The sequence below is a fragment of the Uloborus diversus genome, chromosome 8 (assembly GCF_026930045.1).
Source record: "Uloborus diversus isolate 005 chromosome 8, Udiv.v.3.1, whole genome shotgun sequence".
NCBI lineage: Eukaryota > Metazoa > Arthropoda > Arachnida > Araneae > Uloboridae > Uloborus > Uloborus diversus.
In genome coordinates, this window is record NC_072738.1 from 105,061,792 (window position 1) to 105,080,574 (window position 18,783).

General features: G+C 29.9%; 1 protein-coding gene across 1 annotated transcript in view; it reads right to left on the bottom strand.

Annotated features, from left to right (window-relative positions):
- The window catches only part of LOC129227319 (uncharacterized), a 15,948-nt gene extending 12,945 nt beyond the window's left edge, over positions 1–3,003 (bottom strand). The window contains exon 1 of the mRNA XM_054861863.1: positions 1,555–3,003. Within this exon, the coding sequence (XP_054717838.1) occupies positions 1,555–2,197 (643 nt within the window). The 5' untranslated portion in view covers positions 2,198–3,003. The remainder of the gene's footprint in view (positions 1–1,554) is intronic.
- Between the last annotated feature and the right edge of the window lie 15,780 nt (positions 3,004–18,783).

The window sequence follows — 18,783 nt, forward strand, 5'->3', positions numbered from 1 at the left end:
GGAATGTGATAAATTCAATGAAACTCTTGAAACGTATATGCAGTGATGAAATGTAACTTGAGTGCGAAATTTGCTTACTGGAAAAAAATTAATTAAGTTGATTTTTTAAAATCCGTAAAAATTTGTTAATGATAAGTGTTAATTACTACTAAGAGTAAATTGATTGCAAGTTTGACATGATTGCAAAAATTGTAGACATGATAATGTTTCGAAAAATTTGAAGGTTCGATTCCAGTCACTACTTGTGAAAAATTTCTAAGTTTAAAAATATCGGGAAAAAAAAAAACGATAAAGTAAAAACAAGCGAGAAAATGATCAAACTCTAAAATATACTAAAAAAAATCGAAATCACGAAAAAATAATCTAAGTCTGAAATGCTTGAAATTAGTTAAAGACTAAAAAGCTAAGAAAATAGTTAAAGACTGAAAATAATTGAAAAACGCTAAAATAGTGAAAAAAATCAAAGTGCTAAATGACAGGAAAAAACGTTAAAGTTCAAAATGTATGAAAGAATATTTAAGTTAATTATTTCTTAGAAAATTTAACAAATAAGAAAAAATATTTTGTTGTATGAAAGTCAAAAAAAAAAAATTAGTTAAGAAAATTATTTCTTCGAAATTTTTACAAGTTAGAAAAATTATTTGTAAATTTGACAAAGAAAAAAGAAATTAGTTAAGAAAATTTAACAAGTTAGAAAAAGGATAAAGTTTGAAATGCATGAAAAAGAAAATCAAAGTTTAAAATATATTTCAAGTCCACAAAGCATTGAAATAAATCTAAAATCTCGAATGGGTTGTATTTAAATAAATCTTTACTTAAGTGAAAACTTTGTTATTATGAAAAATAATAATAATAATGATGATAGTTTCAATTATGAGCTGAAATTCAGTTAATGATATGCCATGATTAGTACTAAAGAGTAAATTAACTGATGGTTTTAAAATTAATTTAATTGTAATATTCGTTGTCATGGTACAGATTCACATTAAGACTGAAAGAGTAATGAAAAATATAGCATAGTGGTTAGCATACGTTTTTGCTAACTCAAAGTTTGGGTGTTCGATTCCCAACTTCAACACTCTAAAAATAAAAATAATTAAATTCGTAGAAATAAAAAAAATAAAAATAAACCTCTCAATAGATTGGCGCCATGAACGTTAAACACCGCATAAGTTAAAGCATAGCAACAGGTGTTGCCAACCGAAAACTAAAAACTCTGGTTGTCATGACAACAAGTGTTGCCATTCCAAAACCGAAACTCAAACAAGTGTTGCCATCCAAAAAGTAAAAACTTTGTGGATACCATGACAACAAGTTCAAAATATTCTAAGTCCGAAAACGCGGGAAAAATATCTAAAACGCGGGAAAAACCCTCGTCACCTTCTACGGGTTCTCGCGGCGGCCCCCGTCGTGGGGAGGGTCAACCCCAAGGTCGGGAGGGGGTGGGGAGGAAGTGGAGGAGGCGGTGGGAGGAAGAGTGGGAGGGGGGAGGCGGATTGCAGATGCATACTACCGCCACCGCCTCCTGTTGCAGAACTCTCATTATTCCCCTACTTTCCTTCACTATTTCTGGAATTCGGTTTTCGTTAATGTTTTCTACCCATTCGAAAGAACAACTAGTTTGAGATAAATCAGGTAACAGTTTTTCTGGCATTGTAAGATTTTTTGAAATATTTAAAACAGGAATATTTCTATGTGAGACATTGCCTTCTGTTCGGTCCTGGATTTTCCCAAATTTGATAAATTTACTTGATGAAAATTGTACTGATACATTGTCGTTCATTTGGGCTACATGATCATTTTTCATGGAAAACTCGGTCGAAGTGGAATGATTTTCGATTATGAGATTACTTTTTGTTCCATCTAGGTATTGATCTAACTCAGTAAGAATTTTCGCAGTAGTGTACTTTTTCTCAAAAACAGTGTTTTCTGTTTTGGGCAAAAGTTCTTGGGGCAGGATCGAGGTAACTGAAGGAAGAGGATCCAAGACATTGTCTATTTTTCTATTCAGAAGTTGTACATGCATTGAAACATGTTCCGAAGCTGGATGGTCTTTGCTTTCCGTTCTAACTGGGAAATTCATACAAGGAATAGGATTTTCATTTCGCAGACGACAAAGAATGAAGCTAACTGAAGAACAAAAAGTGCTAAACAATGTTAAAACTACCATGCACAGAAAATAAGACAATGCTGCCATTTCGTTTTTAAAGCGAGGATTGAGGAGCAAACTAAAGATAGTCTACAGCAGGCGATGATGTACTGATTTTCTAAAGTATTAATACAATTCTATGAATATTTATATTCCAAAAATATATTCCAGTAATATTTATAATATTTTCTTGTATTAGTACTAACAGCTACGAACTGAAATAAATTTCAGAATGAATCTGAGAAATATTTCTCTACGTTACCTAAACGAAGTAATATATTTTACCAGTCGATATGCTAAAAACGACAGATTAGTATACGTAATGGAAGATTTTTTAAAACAAAAACATACAAATTTATGATTGCATTATAATTTGCAATGTCTTTGACGATATTTGGAGGGAAGTAAGGAGCACCGAAACTATCTTGTTTCTATCACAGATCAAGATTTTTTGCAGATTTGAGTTCGTCTTTTTGTCAAGAGCAGAGTGTGACATAATTTGCCTGCGCACATCTTTATATAGCAAATTAACTTACGAAGAAATAAACAAAAAAGGGATAAAAAAAATTAAAAATTTATAATAGAATTTAAAAAGTACGATAAAGTTAAAAAATATATAAAAAAAGGTATAATCTAATAATAAATTTTAAAAAAAGAAAAATATTAATTAAAACTAGCTAATAAAGTGTACAAATAAATAAAAGAATTAATTAAAAGACAATAAAAGAACCGGAAAATAAAAACAAATGAAGTAAATAAATAGAAGCAAATAAAAAAAAATGAATGAAAATATGTGTATCAACGAGAAGAAAAAAAAAAACACCGCTTTATATCAAAAGTAAATAAATAAAATAAAAAATAATAAATAACTGCTTTATATATATATATATATATATATATATATATATATATATATATATATATATATATATATATATATATATATATATATATATATATATATATATATATATATATATATATTAAGCTTCAAAATATATTTTTTTTTATTACTTCAAATTACCACTTAGTGTAATTGTAGTTTTTCTACGCCATAATGTTTAAAAGTTTCAAACACAATTGAACCAAATTTAGAATTTTATTTCAACACGTGAAGGAAGTTTTAAAAACCGATTTTATGATGAAATAAGGTCACACACAAAGCATTTCAGAAAATAATATTTCATCAGTCTCTCTCTCTCTCTCTCTATCTATCTATCTATCTACTATCTATCTATCTATCTATATATATATATATATATATATATATATATATATATTATATATATATATATATATATATATATATATATATATATATATATATATATATAATATATATATATATATATATATATATATATATATATATATATATATATTATATATATATATATATATATATATATATATATATATATATATATATATATATATATATGTACTGTTGAAATATTCCTTTCTGAAATGCTTATTTCATCATAAAATCGGTTTTTGAAACTTCCTTCGTGTGTTGAAATAAAATTCTAAATTTGGTTCAATTGTGTTTCAAACCTTTAAACACTATGGCGTAGAAAAATACTAAGTAGCAATTTGAAGTAAAATGGCTAATTAAAGCAAATATATTTTGAAGCTTAATACAGTGAAACCTGTGTAAGTTGACCACTTGCGGTGCAGTACTTTGGTGGTCAACTTATAAAGGGGATAATGATTTTTTTTTTCTGGAATTCTTGCACCATGACACCTTTTGTAATTCTTGCAATTGACACCTGCTCTTTCTGTCTAACTCACTTTCATTGTTTAGCATTACTTTGAAACAATAATTTAAGATGTTATTCAAATATTTTTAGAGATTATTTTCCCAGAATGCCGTATAATGTGTCGTGCAAATTTAAAACTTCAGTAAATTGATCAAAAAAAAGCCTTATTGTTTATGAAAAGTTACTCATTTTATATTAATAGTTCCTAAAAATTTATAGCTAATCAAAAATTACAAATTTTTCGCTTAACAACAGAAGAAAAAACAAGTTTGGGGAATAAAAGGGTTCTTAGTATAGTTTTCCCATGTGGTTAAACTCAAAAGCAGGTTTAGTTATGCTGCTGCTTCATTTAGTTGGTAAAATGCTGGTCTGGCATCAGAAATATTCTTGGAAAGCTTAAAATAATAATAATAATAATAAAAAATAATAATAATTTTCTGAATAAAATTTTAAAAATAAACCAAGTGGTCAACTTACAAAGGGTTTTTTTTCAATACTCCAATCCAAACTTGGTGTTCATTAGTGGTCAAGATAGACAGGTGGTCAAGATAGAGAGGTGGTCAAGTTACAGAGGTTTTCCTTCATTATATAAGATAGGACTAATTCCGTTCCTGACAAAAGCGGTCAACATAGACAGGTGGTCAACTTAACAGGTTTTACTGTATATATATATATATATATATATATATATATATATATATATATATATATATATATATATATATATATATATATATATATATATATATAAATAAAGCAGTTATTTATTTTTTATTTTATTTATTTACTTTTGATACAAATCGGTGTTTTTATTATGTGGTTATTTGAAAATAAATGAAAGTTTCAAAAGAATGAAAAGCAATGTTTCAAAACCTGGTGGGATGCAGTTCTACATTGCAAAAAGCAACATTTGCATTGACAAATTTAATTTGTCAATTTGTCAAGAAGAAATTCATTTTTTAAAATTTTCTTCACTCACTATTATCAAGCCTTCCATTTCCATTTTCATTTCCATGCTAAGCATTTAGCTTATCTTTTCTTTTCTCGCTGTACTCCATTGATCTGATACGTACTTATCAATTTGATCTCACTCAAACAGGTCACTGAGATAAGCGAGTAGAGACAAAAGGGTATTTTCCCCTCTCTTATAACCAACGTTTTCGTAAAGAGAAAAAAAAAGTACCAGGAAAAAAAAACATGCGAAAAAATGCTTAAATGACGAAATACTGTTTTTAAAATTTAAAATTAAAAACAAAAGATAAATAGGGCATTTGGCCTTTCTCTCTCTCTTTCCCCCTAAGAACGTCGGAGAATAGTTCTTGTCGTCGGACAAACTTTTTTTGAAAAATCTCGGTCTGTGCATCAGTTCATTCAAATTTACAGTACAACTCTGTAGTACTCTTGGATTTTCTCTGAGGAAATGATCCATTTTAATTAATTACTGTTTGTATGTTTAAACTGGGAGAGAAAAAAGATTGCTTTGAAGAAAAATAGCTGTTAATTAATAGAATGAATGGCGATATTTTTACATTTTCCACATGCTTACTAGTGTTACACATTAGATGCCAATATTAGAACTGCCTTATCGCCTACACTAAGGAAAGGGCGCGGAGGCACAATTATTTTTCACGTTTATTTAGCACGTTTTGTCTTAATTTTTTTTTTTTTTTTTTCAGAAATTCTGATAGCAATTCGGATTGTCAGAGTTCGATAATTGGAGTTCTACTGTATATATATTTTTATCTGTACAGTATATTTCGTTAAATTTTGAACAATTTGAACAAACTTAACTACAGCACCTACGGAGTTAAAGAGTTCATAAATCCCGAACTTAATCGGGGATTTTCTTCAAGCAAACTTCATTTGATAGAACGTTAGATTTAATTTGTGCTTTATAAGAGGATTTTTCAATTTAGTAATTTCAAAGGTAATTTTTTAACGGTTCAAAAATTTTTGTCAACTGCAAAACATTAGCAGCTATCGATTCAAACTCTTTGCTTTTTAATCTAAAAATCAATAAAACTAAAAAAAATTTTTGACAGCTAAAAAATGAGAAATGTACGGAGATTTTGAATATATTTCTAGTTTTTTGTTTGCAGAAATAGAAAAAAAAAAGTTTCGTAATAGAACTGGAAATGCTTTTTCCTAAAGTTTAACATTATTGCAAGCTAGAGAAAAATTGATGGAATCAAAGTAAAATGAATTCAAAGTGCAAATAGTTTTATTTCATCTCACAAATTGTTATTGTGATATTTTTTTTACAATTTTTATTCCAAAGGTTTGTTTATTTTTTTTTTAATTTTAGGCAACAAAAAAACAAAGTAAATAAAGAAAAGTTTGAGGAGTTTAATTTTTCTTCCAAATAAAAAAATTACAAACGTTGTTATTTTTCATATAAATAATTTAGTCAGATGTAAAATAGAGTGGTAATGGATAGAAGATTTGTTTCTCTTTTATTTTGATGATTTTTTCTGTTGATCAGATTTTTTTTTTCAAATGCTAAGGATAATTTCATCATATCTTTAGCAACACATAAAAAATGTATAATTATAAATGCAATTACCCGAGATGATTAATTATAATAAACTAAAGAAGTTCACCATCTCCACTTATGATGTTGAATGGGTAATAAATAGGACACTTGTAAAGTAAGAAAAATGTCTACGAAATAATTATTTTTATTTAAGTGATGAATACTTACATGAATAAGTGATATAAGTATCGTGTTAATAGTTAACTGATCAAGTAAACAAAAACATTATTCTTTGGGAATCTTGTACGAGCAAATACTAACATCAAAAATTTTTACTTTCATTGAAAACTTTTTGCGCAACAAATTGCGAATAAAATTAGTTGAATGTAATTGAGAGGTAAAATAGTTTATTGAATAGTAATGCTTAGAAGATGAAATTACTTGAAATTGTGTACCACCAAAGCTTTTCCAGATAATATGCTTTAGAAAAAATTTTTGTTTTCTATTACTTTCAATATTATCAGTATTATTTTGTGCAAAAATTTAAAACACATGACTTGAAATAATTATGTATCAAAAATTTATGAGGTTAAACATACAGGAACTCAGAATTATGAACAGAATTACTAAGAATATCACAGTTATTGCTATAAAATAAACCTACATTGTGTAAGGATTAGTTCAGAACAATAATGATCCAAACATTTAAAAATAACTAATATAAATGACTAGTTATGAGCATGGTTAAGGGTTTTCCTTTTTAACTCGGATTGTTACTGAATTGTGATGTTGCAGTTCTAGTTCATGGAAAAGAATAATTCTCACAGGGTTAGATAGAAATTGCACTTTTATACCTGTGAAATTTCCTTCATTCTTTCAACTATGATTTGTATATATTTTTTGGCCTAGATATGAATACACAGGTCGACCCGTTATGGTCACACCCGCTTTGTTATGTGAATAGTACTAAAAACTAGGAACAGTCATACTAGCTGAATTCAATTTTTTTTTCTCCAGAAAATACCTAAAAAAAGCTTATCAACAATTTTAAAACACGAATTTTTCTTACAGTATAATCAACTCCAACGTACCGATTCGAGCGACAATAAAATTAAAAAAAAAAAAGATTACTGACAAATAGCCCCCCCCCCCCCCACACACACACAAAAACCACCCAGGTTTTTTTCGAATGGACTCACTTGAAAAAGAATAAAACACTATCCCAGTAAAGTGGGCGTTTCCCCCCCCCCCCCCAGAATGTACTGCATACTGAAAACTTTTACTTCGCAAACAGACTAAACATTATAGCTATATTGATCAATACCACGGCCAGAAATTGCCATCTTTCTTTCTGGGAAATTTATCAAGTATTAGAAATTAAAACTGGACATGAATTTCTCAATTATTATTGTTTTTTAAAGCTTAAGACACCAAATAAGAAATAATTACTTCAATTAATATCAAACATGGTTTTGGCATTGTTGGGGAAAATGCAGTGATAAACTGAAGCAGGAAACTCATTTAACAACAGTTTAATACGAGGTTCACCAGCTTAGGCCTCTTATAGTTTGTCGATGCTTATTATTATTATTTTTAAATATTTGTGCCAGTAGATGTAATGACATAAACAAAATATAAGTAGGGCAGAAAAAAATAACCAAATTCTCGATCAACGTAACCCTGAATGATTCTAATTGTATTTATGCAAGCAAAATATTATCGGAATATACTTCAAAACGGTAAAAGAAAAAGAAACATCCCCAGCTAATGACAACTCATGCCCTTCATGCATTCATCGTAAAGAGGCTTTTTGTAAGCATGCTTTTTCAAGAGGCGGCCTCTTGAAAAAGCATGTTCACTAAACCACATTTCATACGGGCGACAAGCACCTAACAAGGTACAGAGAAAAGAAGGATTCTCCAGCGGAAGGAAAAAAAATAGAAGGAACACATTGCGAGAAGTGAGGGGGACACGCTTCATACCTCCTAATAGTTTGTTGCTGCTTTTAATAAATCAATACCCCGACCCCAGGGTGCGTGGTCGCGCATACCTCGGCGCAAGCGTTTTTATCCACAATGGTCAGGATGCTGTCTCTCTTTTTTCCCTCCCTCGCTTTTCATTGGGCGAGTGGGGGGAGGGGCCTTTCATTTGAAACAAAATGAAACAACCTAACGCCACCTCGAAGAAAAAAAAAGCCCCTTTCATTGATCGAATTATGGATCAGAACTACTCTTTATAGACAGCAAGTTAGTTGCTTCTTTTGCTTCTGTGCCCAAATCTCGGTTTCCCTTGAAGCGTTATCGCGCGTTTTTCTTTTTTTCTTCTTTTTCTTTCTTTGGGCCAGTTTGCTAAAAGCATTACTGTCTCGTTTGAAAAGCCTTTTCTTGAACATTTTGATCTGACTCCGATGACCATCTTGTTGGGAAATCTCGATTAGAGTTTCTGCAGTCTGTTTTGTAAGCGATTGAATCGTTTCATTCGTTTTGTGTCGCGAAAGATATCTTGCTGCTGGTCCTGCTTTTCTAAAGGCAGGTTTTATCTCGAACTGTTAAAAGATTATAATGTGATAGAAAGGGTCTTTTGGGACAAAATGCAATGTCTTTTGAAATGCATTATGAAATTGCTGCAGTTTTAAGCTTTAAAGTTGGGAGAGAGGGCAATATCTCAATTCTATGTGGCAAGGCACAGGAAAACCGTTATTAACGTCAATAGGTGATAGACGATATAGCGCCAAATCTAGCACACGTGTTCCATTGAAGCTGTGTGTAAAAAATTCTAAAAAATGTATCTTAAGTAAGAAGGTTATTTCTATAGGTTTTGTTCAAGTTAAAAGCATGGAATAAAATAACTATATGATTTCTTGATTACAACACTCAAAAACTGCAGTTATTCTTAATGTGCTTATTGGATCTTAATTGAAAACAGGCATTAAAAGTTATAATTCAAAGCTGTACACCGTCTATTTCCCCTCTATTTTTTTTAAACTTAAATTTTATTGGTTGCTTTTGAATTAACCTAACTATAAAGATGAATTTTTGATTGTTATAATTTCACTTTTTAGTGCGAATCAAACTTATAGATGATTTAATTTTTTCTGTGATTTAAAAATAAAAAATAATAAACATTTATTTAAAAGGATTTTCGTTTTTAAGTTTATTTGATGGGAAACTTTTCGAAATTTAAAAGTATTCACATTTTGCCTATCCTTATAAAAATTTAATAATAATAATAAATTAAAAAAAAAAATTAATTAAAAAATATATTTAATGGAAAACGTTATTTTTATTTATTAATTAATTTATTTTTTGTTTCTACATAAGTATGTAATGCATTAAGAGGGAATAGCTTACAACAGGAAATAACCGACGTTTTGTAGGAAATATACAGATTGCTGCAGACACGTGTTTCGGGGTTTCCAAGGAATTTCTTTTTCAATGCAAAATCGTGAGCTTTTGGGGGTAAAGACGTCCGATAAATGCAGCGAGAATAAACAGCTGATAGCTTAAATAGCAAAATAGCAATTAACAAAACAAACAAGACAAATTGAAACTCAGAGCCAAAGTTTATTGCATGATTCCCTTTGAGAAAAAAATCGTTAAGCAATAAATTTCTCCAAAGAATACTGTAAGAAAACATTTTGCTGTCAAAATGAAACCGCTAATCAATAAATTAGCAATAAATTTCATACGTGAAATACACCGCCAGCTCAGTCATTTCCAGCTGAGGACTGCAGTTTCGTGCTTATTAGCACTCATCAGCCCGGCATAGGAAAGTGACTTTTCTCCGCACACACCCCACCTCTTAGCCGTAGGCCTTAGGTTCCATCTCACGGGGGTTCCGCGTAGCGGGCCCCCCGCGGGACTGAGTGCGGCGGTCGATAGTCGTCTGTGCTACGGACGGGCTTGGTGCTTATTGCGCCGGGGAAGGTCACCATACTGAGCTTCCGCTCAGCTGGGTGTTTACCCCTTAATGTGTGGGTCTTGCTCACCGTGAGATACATTATATCTCCCCGTACCTCGTTAGTCTGCCATGACCCCGGCATAGGAAAGTGACTGAGCCGGAGATGGAAAACCTCTTAAGGAAGCCAAGAGTGCAAACAAACTGGTAGCTAATATGGAATTAGCAGACCAGACGAGTGACCGAAGCAATGGTTCGGTTCAACTCGAAGATTGAACGCGAGGCAAGGTATATTCAGTAAATTACCGCCATTGCTTTAGCCCTAGCTAATGGGCGGTAATTTACTAAATAAATTTCATGTTAGAATTTTTTTTTTTTTTTTTTTTTTTTTTTTTTGTGACAAATCGATTGTTACATTTAGTGAAAGGCAGAATAAACATAATGCAGGAAAACAGAAAAATGTTGGAATAACACAAAAATATGCAAGCCATGTACAAAGTAAAACAAGAAATGGAAACGTAAAGATAGATAAAAAGTAATTAAGAAAAAAAAAAAAACAGAACTTTTTACACCTACAACGCAAAAGTCATAAGGATTTTAAAGATGAGGGTGAAAACGGACTACCAATTTTGTAAACGGATGTCAAACTGCAATCAAGATCTGACGAATTCGGGCATTTCTGGAAAAGTTTATAAGAGTTAAAATCGGGGGAGTGATTTGAATCCCAATAGTGTTGAACAATACTAGATTTAAAATAATCAGTTATCCGACGTTTTGAAGCTCAAAAATAATGCAAATTACTGCAGACACGTCTTTCGATGTTACAAGGAACACCTTTTTCAATGCAAAGAAGTGTGAGCTTCTGGATGAAAAGTCATCCGAGAAAAGCAACACGGTGGAACAGGAGATAGTGTAAATACCAAAAAATAGAAATTAAACAAAACAAAAAAGATAAAATGACACCTGGAGGCGAAATTTATAATCCCATCAGGAAAAAAAAACCGTAATACTAGACTTATTCAATTGCTGTTTTTTCACATAATTTTTATGCCCTGTTAAGCGAAATATCAAAGAACGACGTTTATCATCTAACATGAAATTTGATGCTAATTGATTAATCAGCGGCTCCATTTTGATAGCAAAATGTATTATTACGGGATTTTTTGGAGAAATTTATGGCTTAACGGTTTTTTCTCGAAAGGAATCATGCAATAAAATTCTATTTTGTCTTCTTTGTATTGTTAATTGCTATTTTGCTGTTCAAACTGTCCGCTGTTCATTCTTTTAACGGACGTCTTTGCCTCCAAAAGCGGACTATTTTGCATTGAAAAAGGAGCTCTTTGAAACCCGGAAACACGTGTCTGTAGTAATCTGTATATTCGTGCTACAAATTACAGATTTATTTCCTGTTACCTCTCGGCACAAAGGTATTTATTTATTTCTTACAATAGCTTATATTTACCGCTAATTTGATTTTGCTATTGATTTTGGCTAGTTTTTAATTAAAGTGTAAACTATGATGGTTTTCAAAGAATCAATTTTACTTCACTCTGCGCCGGACACTTTGACAATAAAAATTACTCGATAGAATGCTAATTTAAATTAACACTTTGTGTGGGAATTATATTCATTTTGATGCAATGTGTGTTTTTATCCCATCTTGGAAAGACGTTATACAATGCATCGAAACATCGTTATTGGGTATTCAGATAGAATTAAAATTTTTAATTAAATTATAAGGGACAATCTAAGAAAATTTTGAAGCCGGATAAAAATATGAAGTAGCTCATTGTGGAAGTGAGCTTTTTTCATTTTTCAAATTACCGTCAATGCTACTATGTGTTTCTCATTTGTTGGTAGAATATAGTCATAAAAACATTTCTAGCTTGGACATGTGATTATTCCATCCCAAGATTTTTTGAGAAGCATTCACAAATCCTAAAAAATATCGAGGCAGAAAACTCCTCAACATTTCTCAGTTTCTGTTTCCTCTTTTGTGTTACTACAACTAGAACACCATTCCTCGCGTTTTAATTTCTGAACTTATTTTGTCGATTTTTCGAAAAATAAACAAAAAATAGCTTTATTTTGTTTAAACTAGTTTTTTTCTGGTTTAAACCGAGTTTATTTGGTTTAAATGCCATTTGTGAAAAAAAAATATGAATTAATTTTAAATGGATGTTTAACTTTCATTTTTGTCCCTTATTTTGTTCTTGAGAGTTAATTAAATTATTTAGCAAAAAAAAAAAAATCTTGTAATTTTTTTTTCTTCCTATGTAGAGCTTTCTGAAATGAAATATTGATGAAAAGACTTTAATTGTAAAAAAAAATTTCTAATATAGACCTTTGAGAAATGAATATTTTATTATTGAGGTTAAGAAACGATTAAAATAACCAAGAATAAAATCTTGTAAATTGATTTCCTCATAAATATCACTTTCGACTGTAAATAAATATATAAGTATAGGTAAAATCAAATTCACATATTTTTAAGCATAATTTGTGTCCAGAAATATATTTTGCAGTATCTACAAATGAATTACAAGTCTAATACATTGCATGCTTTAAAGCCAAAAGATCCACATATTTTGTTTAAAGCGTTAAAAAAAAGTTTAAAATCATGCAATAATTTACTTAAGATATCAGTGAGAACACTAATCCAAATAGAAGGAATAGGTTTTCAGAAAATCCTTCAGACAATATTTCTCCTGATGGTTTAGTAAGTTTAAGAAAACAATTTCTTCATTAAAAAAATAATTATTAGAAGCCTCGGGCAAAAGACAAGCTCTGAAATCTTACTAATCCTATTTTATTTCTTATTTTTGACTTCACAAATCCAAATAATGTCAATATTTTTGTATATTAATTTTATTTAATTATTTTAAGACTTTGTCGTAAAAAATGATGTTTATTGATTCTCCCTCCCTTCCTACACGAGGACTTCTGTTATTGTTTTAACATAAAAAAGAGTTCTTTGAAAGGTGTGAAAATTTGACATTACATTTCACTATAAGGTGCACAGAGTTAATGAATATTTTCAGTTTTCGAAATTCAATGCATCCTGTTTTCGTATTCTGACTGTATCGTGGATACGGCATATGCCTGCGGGTGTTACAGCCATTTTATGTCTAACAATCTTATACCACTTAACTCTTATCATTTAAAAATTCTCCAGAGTTAAGATTTATACGGATTGCATCAATGATACATGACGCATCTCTATAAATCGTAATGCACCAATAAACACATTGTTCTGCTATCATTTTTAAAACACAACGTTGGATCAAAAAGATCCTTATTGTAATTTTTTTCCATCGTAATTTCCTTGTAATTATTTTTTTCCTTAAAAAAAAAACATTACGTCGTTTCGGAGTAACAGTAGGACATCACAGTGTTATTTCTGTGATTAGATGTCTTACTGTTGCTCTGAGGCGACGATTTGCTCTTCTAAGAGGGAAAAATAGTATAGCGATAATGTTTCTCATATTCAACTAGTGATTTCAACATGTGGTCCACCTTTGGAACACTATGCTCTAAAGGTGGCCCACAAGTTTTGAAAATATTCCTCTTGATATGTGTTACAGATAAGAGTAATGTTCAACATAAAAAGATTCAAAGGTTTCAACCACGGTTGAAGCCAATGTTTTTCTTTTGAAAAACTGAATCTTTTCCCCCAAATGTTTTCATAAGTTTTGCATATTATTGGAAAATGTACAATCCAATTAATGCAAAGTTACCAGCAAAGCTTTAGAGATAAATTATCAATCAATAAATTTGCAATCTTATTAATTTTTTAATGAAATTCAAGTTTGCTAGATAGTTTTTCCTTTTTCTTTCTTTCTTTTTTCCTTCCTTTCATTCTTCTTCTTCTTCTTTTTTTTTTCTTAATCAGTGCAACATTTTTAAGCTTTTATTCCAGGTTATTTATAATTAATCATGTCTTAACTCTTACAATAAATTATTTCTTTGGTTATTTATTTACGTTTAGGTTTACGTGCAGCATTTTTTTAGTAGTTATATATTTTTCAAACAATATATTCCCAATTGAAAGCTCTACTTCTGAGGAAATGAAATTACAAGATTTTATTTTTAAATGTTTAATTAATCATCAAGAAATAGGGAACAAATGTGAATATTAAACATTAATTAACAATTAATTCAAAAAAACTTCATGACTTTCCAAAAACAAAATTGTTCTTTTTACATACAGTGTTTAAAGCAAAAAAACCTGGTTTAAACCAAAAAAAAAAAAAAGAACAAGTTTTTTTAATTTTTTCAAAAAGACTAGTCTTTTTTCTCAACCCTGAGCAAAATACATCTATCTAAAAAATTATTAAAAGTCACCGAAGCTTAACTACGGATCAGCTTTGGCTAACTTACCTTGTAGCCACTAATAAAATCAGTGGATTATAAAATCAGCCGCTTTTTGAAATCAAATCTGGAAGAACAGAATCATTGCAGAATCAAAACATGTTAAAACCATCCTTTATAAAATTACTATCGCCGTTTTATAAAATCAAACTTTTGGCCATCATACGTAAAAAATAATAAAGAAGCACCAAGAAGTGAAGGAATCGATCTCAGATGGTGAAGAAATCTCACTGCTAAATTTGCCCTTCTCAATAGATGTCAGAGAAGCGCTTGACGTTATACAATGCACTTAGAGCAAGGAGGAAAATATAATGTTGCAACTTACAAAACGTTTTGTTAAATTTCAAACGATATTGTTCTTTACTCTCCAAATCTATTAAAATATTGGCCTACAGTGGTCAAATTAAGACCCTTGTGCAAATAAAAAAAAAAGCACCATCACATGTTTAAATCGTCAACTATATTTTGAAACACTTGAACAAAAAAAAAAAAAAAAAAAAAAAAAAGAAAGGAACAATTCATTTCGTTTTTAAAGTATTTGAACTTTAAAACATTTCAATTTTTAAGTGAGTGTAGGCATGCCCGTTTATAAAATCAGCCGCTTTTAAAAATCTAATGTACTCAGGACGAATGTGATTTTAATAAGCAGCGGGCACTGTATGTTAAAAAAAATAGACGTGGCGCAAAGTTAACTGGAGTGGGTCAAAACTACACTGAATTACATTTTAAAGTTTGGTTTTTGCCCCCTCCCCCTTCCTTTTTTTTCAGAACTATTTTCCCAAGCAGATTTTTATGAACTTACGCACTGTTAATCATCTTCTTTCACTCGCTCTCTCTCTCTCTTTTGAACAAACGTAGGGCAATGTGGGGCAAAGTGAAATGATTAAGATAACTTACTATTTTCAAAATGAACAAATTGGAAATTCATTCTGAAAATTAAGGTACACAAAGAAAGAACGATATATTTTACAGTTAAAACTTGCATACAAACGTTATTTTGGAGCAAAGTGAAAAAAGAGTTATTTTTCTAGTGAAACATTTTTTATGTAAAAGATATTTTTGATCAGATAAATGAGTATATAAAAGAATGAATGAATAAATGAAAAGGAAATGAAACAATAAACAAATAAATAAATAAATAATTTAATATATGGAAAAAATAAACGAATGAATAAAATAGTGAATGAATAAGTAAGTGAATTATTAAATGAAGGAATGTAAATGAAGTAATTAATAAATCAATACGTATAATTAATTTTATGAAGAATGAAATAAGTAAATGAAAGGAAATATTTCACTTTGCCCCGTATGAACTTGACTAATTGTACAAAACATTTAAAATAGAAATAAGCTTTATATTAAATAAAAAAATTCTTCATTGAACATTAGTAGGCCTCAATTACTATTTTAAATGTTACATCAAGAACTGTATCATTCAATAATAGCAAAAATAATTTTTGAGTTACAACAAACTTTGACAATAAAAGTATTAATTTTTGAAAAATTCTTTAATTTTCAGAGGTAATTTTTTCTTGACTGGAATAGACTATATGTGTTACTACTTAGTTAAAATATTACTAGGTAGATGGTGGTAAAAGCAGAGTAAATATTTCAACATTTCACTTTTCCCCGCTATTTCACTTTGCGCCACATTCCCCTACTTTAAGAACTGAATTTTGTTATATTTGCTCTTTTTGAAAAAAAAAAAAGTCGTTTTCATTGCCTTTTAAGAGTGAACTTCTGAAGAACATAAATTTATTACGAATATATTTTGTATAATTGTACAGCGGAATCAAATTAAAAGCTGATGCTTCTAAATGTGAATGAAAAAAAAGTTAATAGCTATTATTAAAGAAACTAAGAACAAGTTTCATTGAAAATCAACTTGAGTAACTAATTAAAAAGCAATTAAAATAAAAACTACTTAAGTAGAAGCACTTAGCAATTAATTTGCATGTGAATGTTCGTATTAGCAAATTTTTTGATTAAAACTTCTCCTTAACAAGATATTAATTACAACCCTGATAATTAAATCATTCAAATCTTTGGTTGCTACGAAAGGCTCTCGCCTTTCGTAGCAACCAAATAACCTTTGAAGAAATGTTCTATTTGTTGGGAGATGTCTATAACAGTTTTTATTGAAATAATATATGCTTTAATTTTGTATTCTTAAAAGCATTCTCTGGCGTGTTCTGCTTTCCTAAACCTAGTTTAACATTTACAATTAAACTTTTAAAGTACATTTGGTCTTGATTTAGACAGTATTTCTCAACTTTTTCCAATTATACTCTAAAAAGTGGCCCTTTAATAAAATACTGATATTATTGTCTTAGTGTATAAAAGCAAAAGATGGTTCCCCTGGAGACAGTGGCGGCTCGTGCCTTGAAAAAGTAAGGGGGCCAGATCATAAGTGCACTCGCACCCCCCCCCCTCCCCCGGAGTGTTTAAAAAAAAGAAATTAAAAAAAAATATTTTTTTACTATTTAAACTTTTTAAAAATAATTATTTGTTACATAAATAAAATTAAATTCATTTTAAACACTGGACAAGCTACAAAATACTTGAACTACTAAGTAAATCTCGAAATAATCTCATATTTATGTCCGTGATTGCCAGCAGGGTGGTGCACTTTCACCCCTTGACTTTCAAAAATAAAATTTAATCAATCAGATAGGGAAAAGTCACAAAAAACATCACAAAAATTATTAATCTCACGTTTATGTCCATCATGCTTCCAGCGTTGCAGTACGCCTCCATTGCAGCACCGGTAAGGTACCATAATTTGTATCAATAAATTTTAAAAAGCAATATTAATCTAATATTTTTAATAGTAATATTATTTTTAATCACTTAATAACTAAATATTTTGAATGAGTAAAACTAATTTTATTTTAAGAGAGACCAAATTACAAAGGTGCAAAAATATCATGATCGGAGAAATGTGTAAAAATTATAAATTAATTAACTTTAACAAAAAAGAAAATGCATCTCAGTATTCGCTTCAAAGTAAATAAAATAAAAATAGATAAATTTAAAAAAAATAATTAAATAATTAAAAAACTAGCGAAAAAATTCTCAGTGGTTTACATGCGGGTGTACCCGTCTGCATAAAAATCTGCCGCAGGCCATGGGGCAGATTCAAATTTTTTTATGCTAAGACAAAAAATATCGAAATCTTATTATTTTTTTCAAATTATTGATAACTTGCCACATTTTTTTAAAAACTGCATGAACAGCAATTAAAAACAAGTAATGCTTTCTGTGTTACAAAGGGAAGACATTTTTTGAATTAAAAAAAATTCTTGTAACGATATACGCGCACACCTACAGTACATACAACACAACGCACAACAGTGGTGCAAATAGAAAATAATGTTTAGGGGGGGGGCACAATAGGAACCAAAACTCATCAATTAGATTGATTTTATTTGCTCATCAAATCTCTCAACTTTGAAACTTGTAGTTTTAAAATGCAATTTTAGACGGTTTTTGGTGATGTTAGGAGCAAGAACGGTACAGGGGACTTCTCGGAAATTAGTAGAAATCATAGACTAATAATAAGAGTAGACCGAGCTTTTTCATTCTTGCTGATGAAGAAAATTGGTTCATAGATGTATCACGTGACTAGTGGAAGGGCTTGGCGAAGACTTTGGCAGCATGGTTGCTAGATGGCAGCATTATCTATAGTTTGACACTCGACATGTATTTTAAGACAATGTGTTTTCATTAAAAAAAAAATTCCAAGTGCAGATTGAACTGTTTTTTTTTTAGTTATGCATTATTTTGTCACTAGTAATAGTTTTTGGTCGCAGTTTTCAGTAACTTTTATTTCATTCTGAACTACTACGGCAGCGTTGGCGTAAACGTAATGGCGTAAACGTTTTGCGTTAACGCAAAAATGTACTAATCGGTATCTTAAATTGAAATTGTAGGTAAAAATCTTACCGTTTGCCGATTCGTTTTGGGCGCTTGAATATTTAATTGCTTAGAGAGTTATTGAAATTGACTAAAGAAAATGCACAATACTATCTAAACGAAAAACTCTCTATATTAACAAAATATTTACAACTTAGAATAACAAATTTACAAATCGGACTCCATAAAAGATCATTCTTCTGTGTCCCATCAATTTT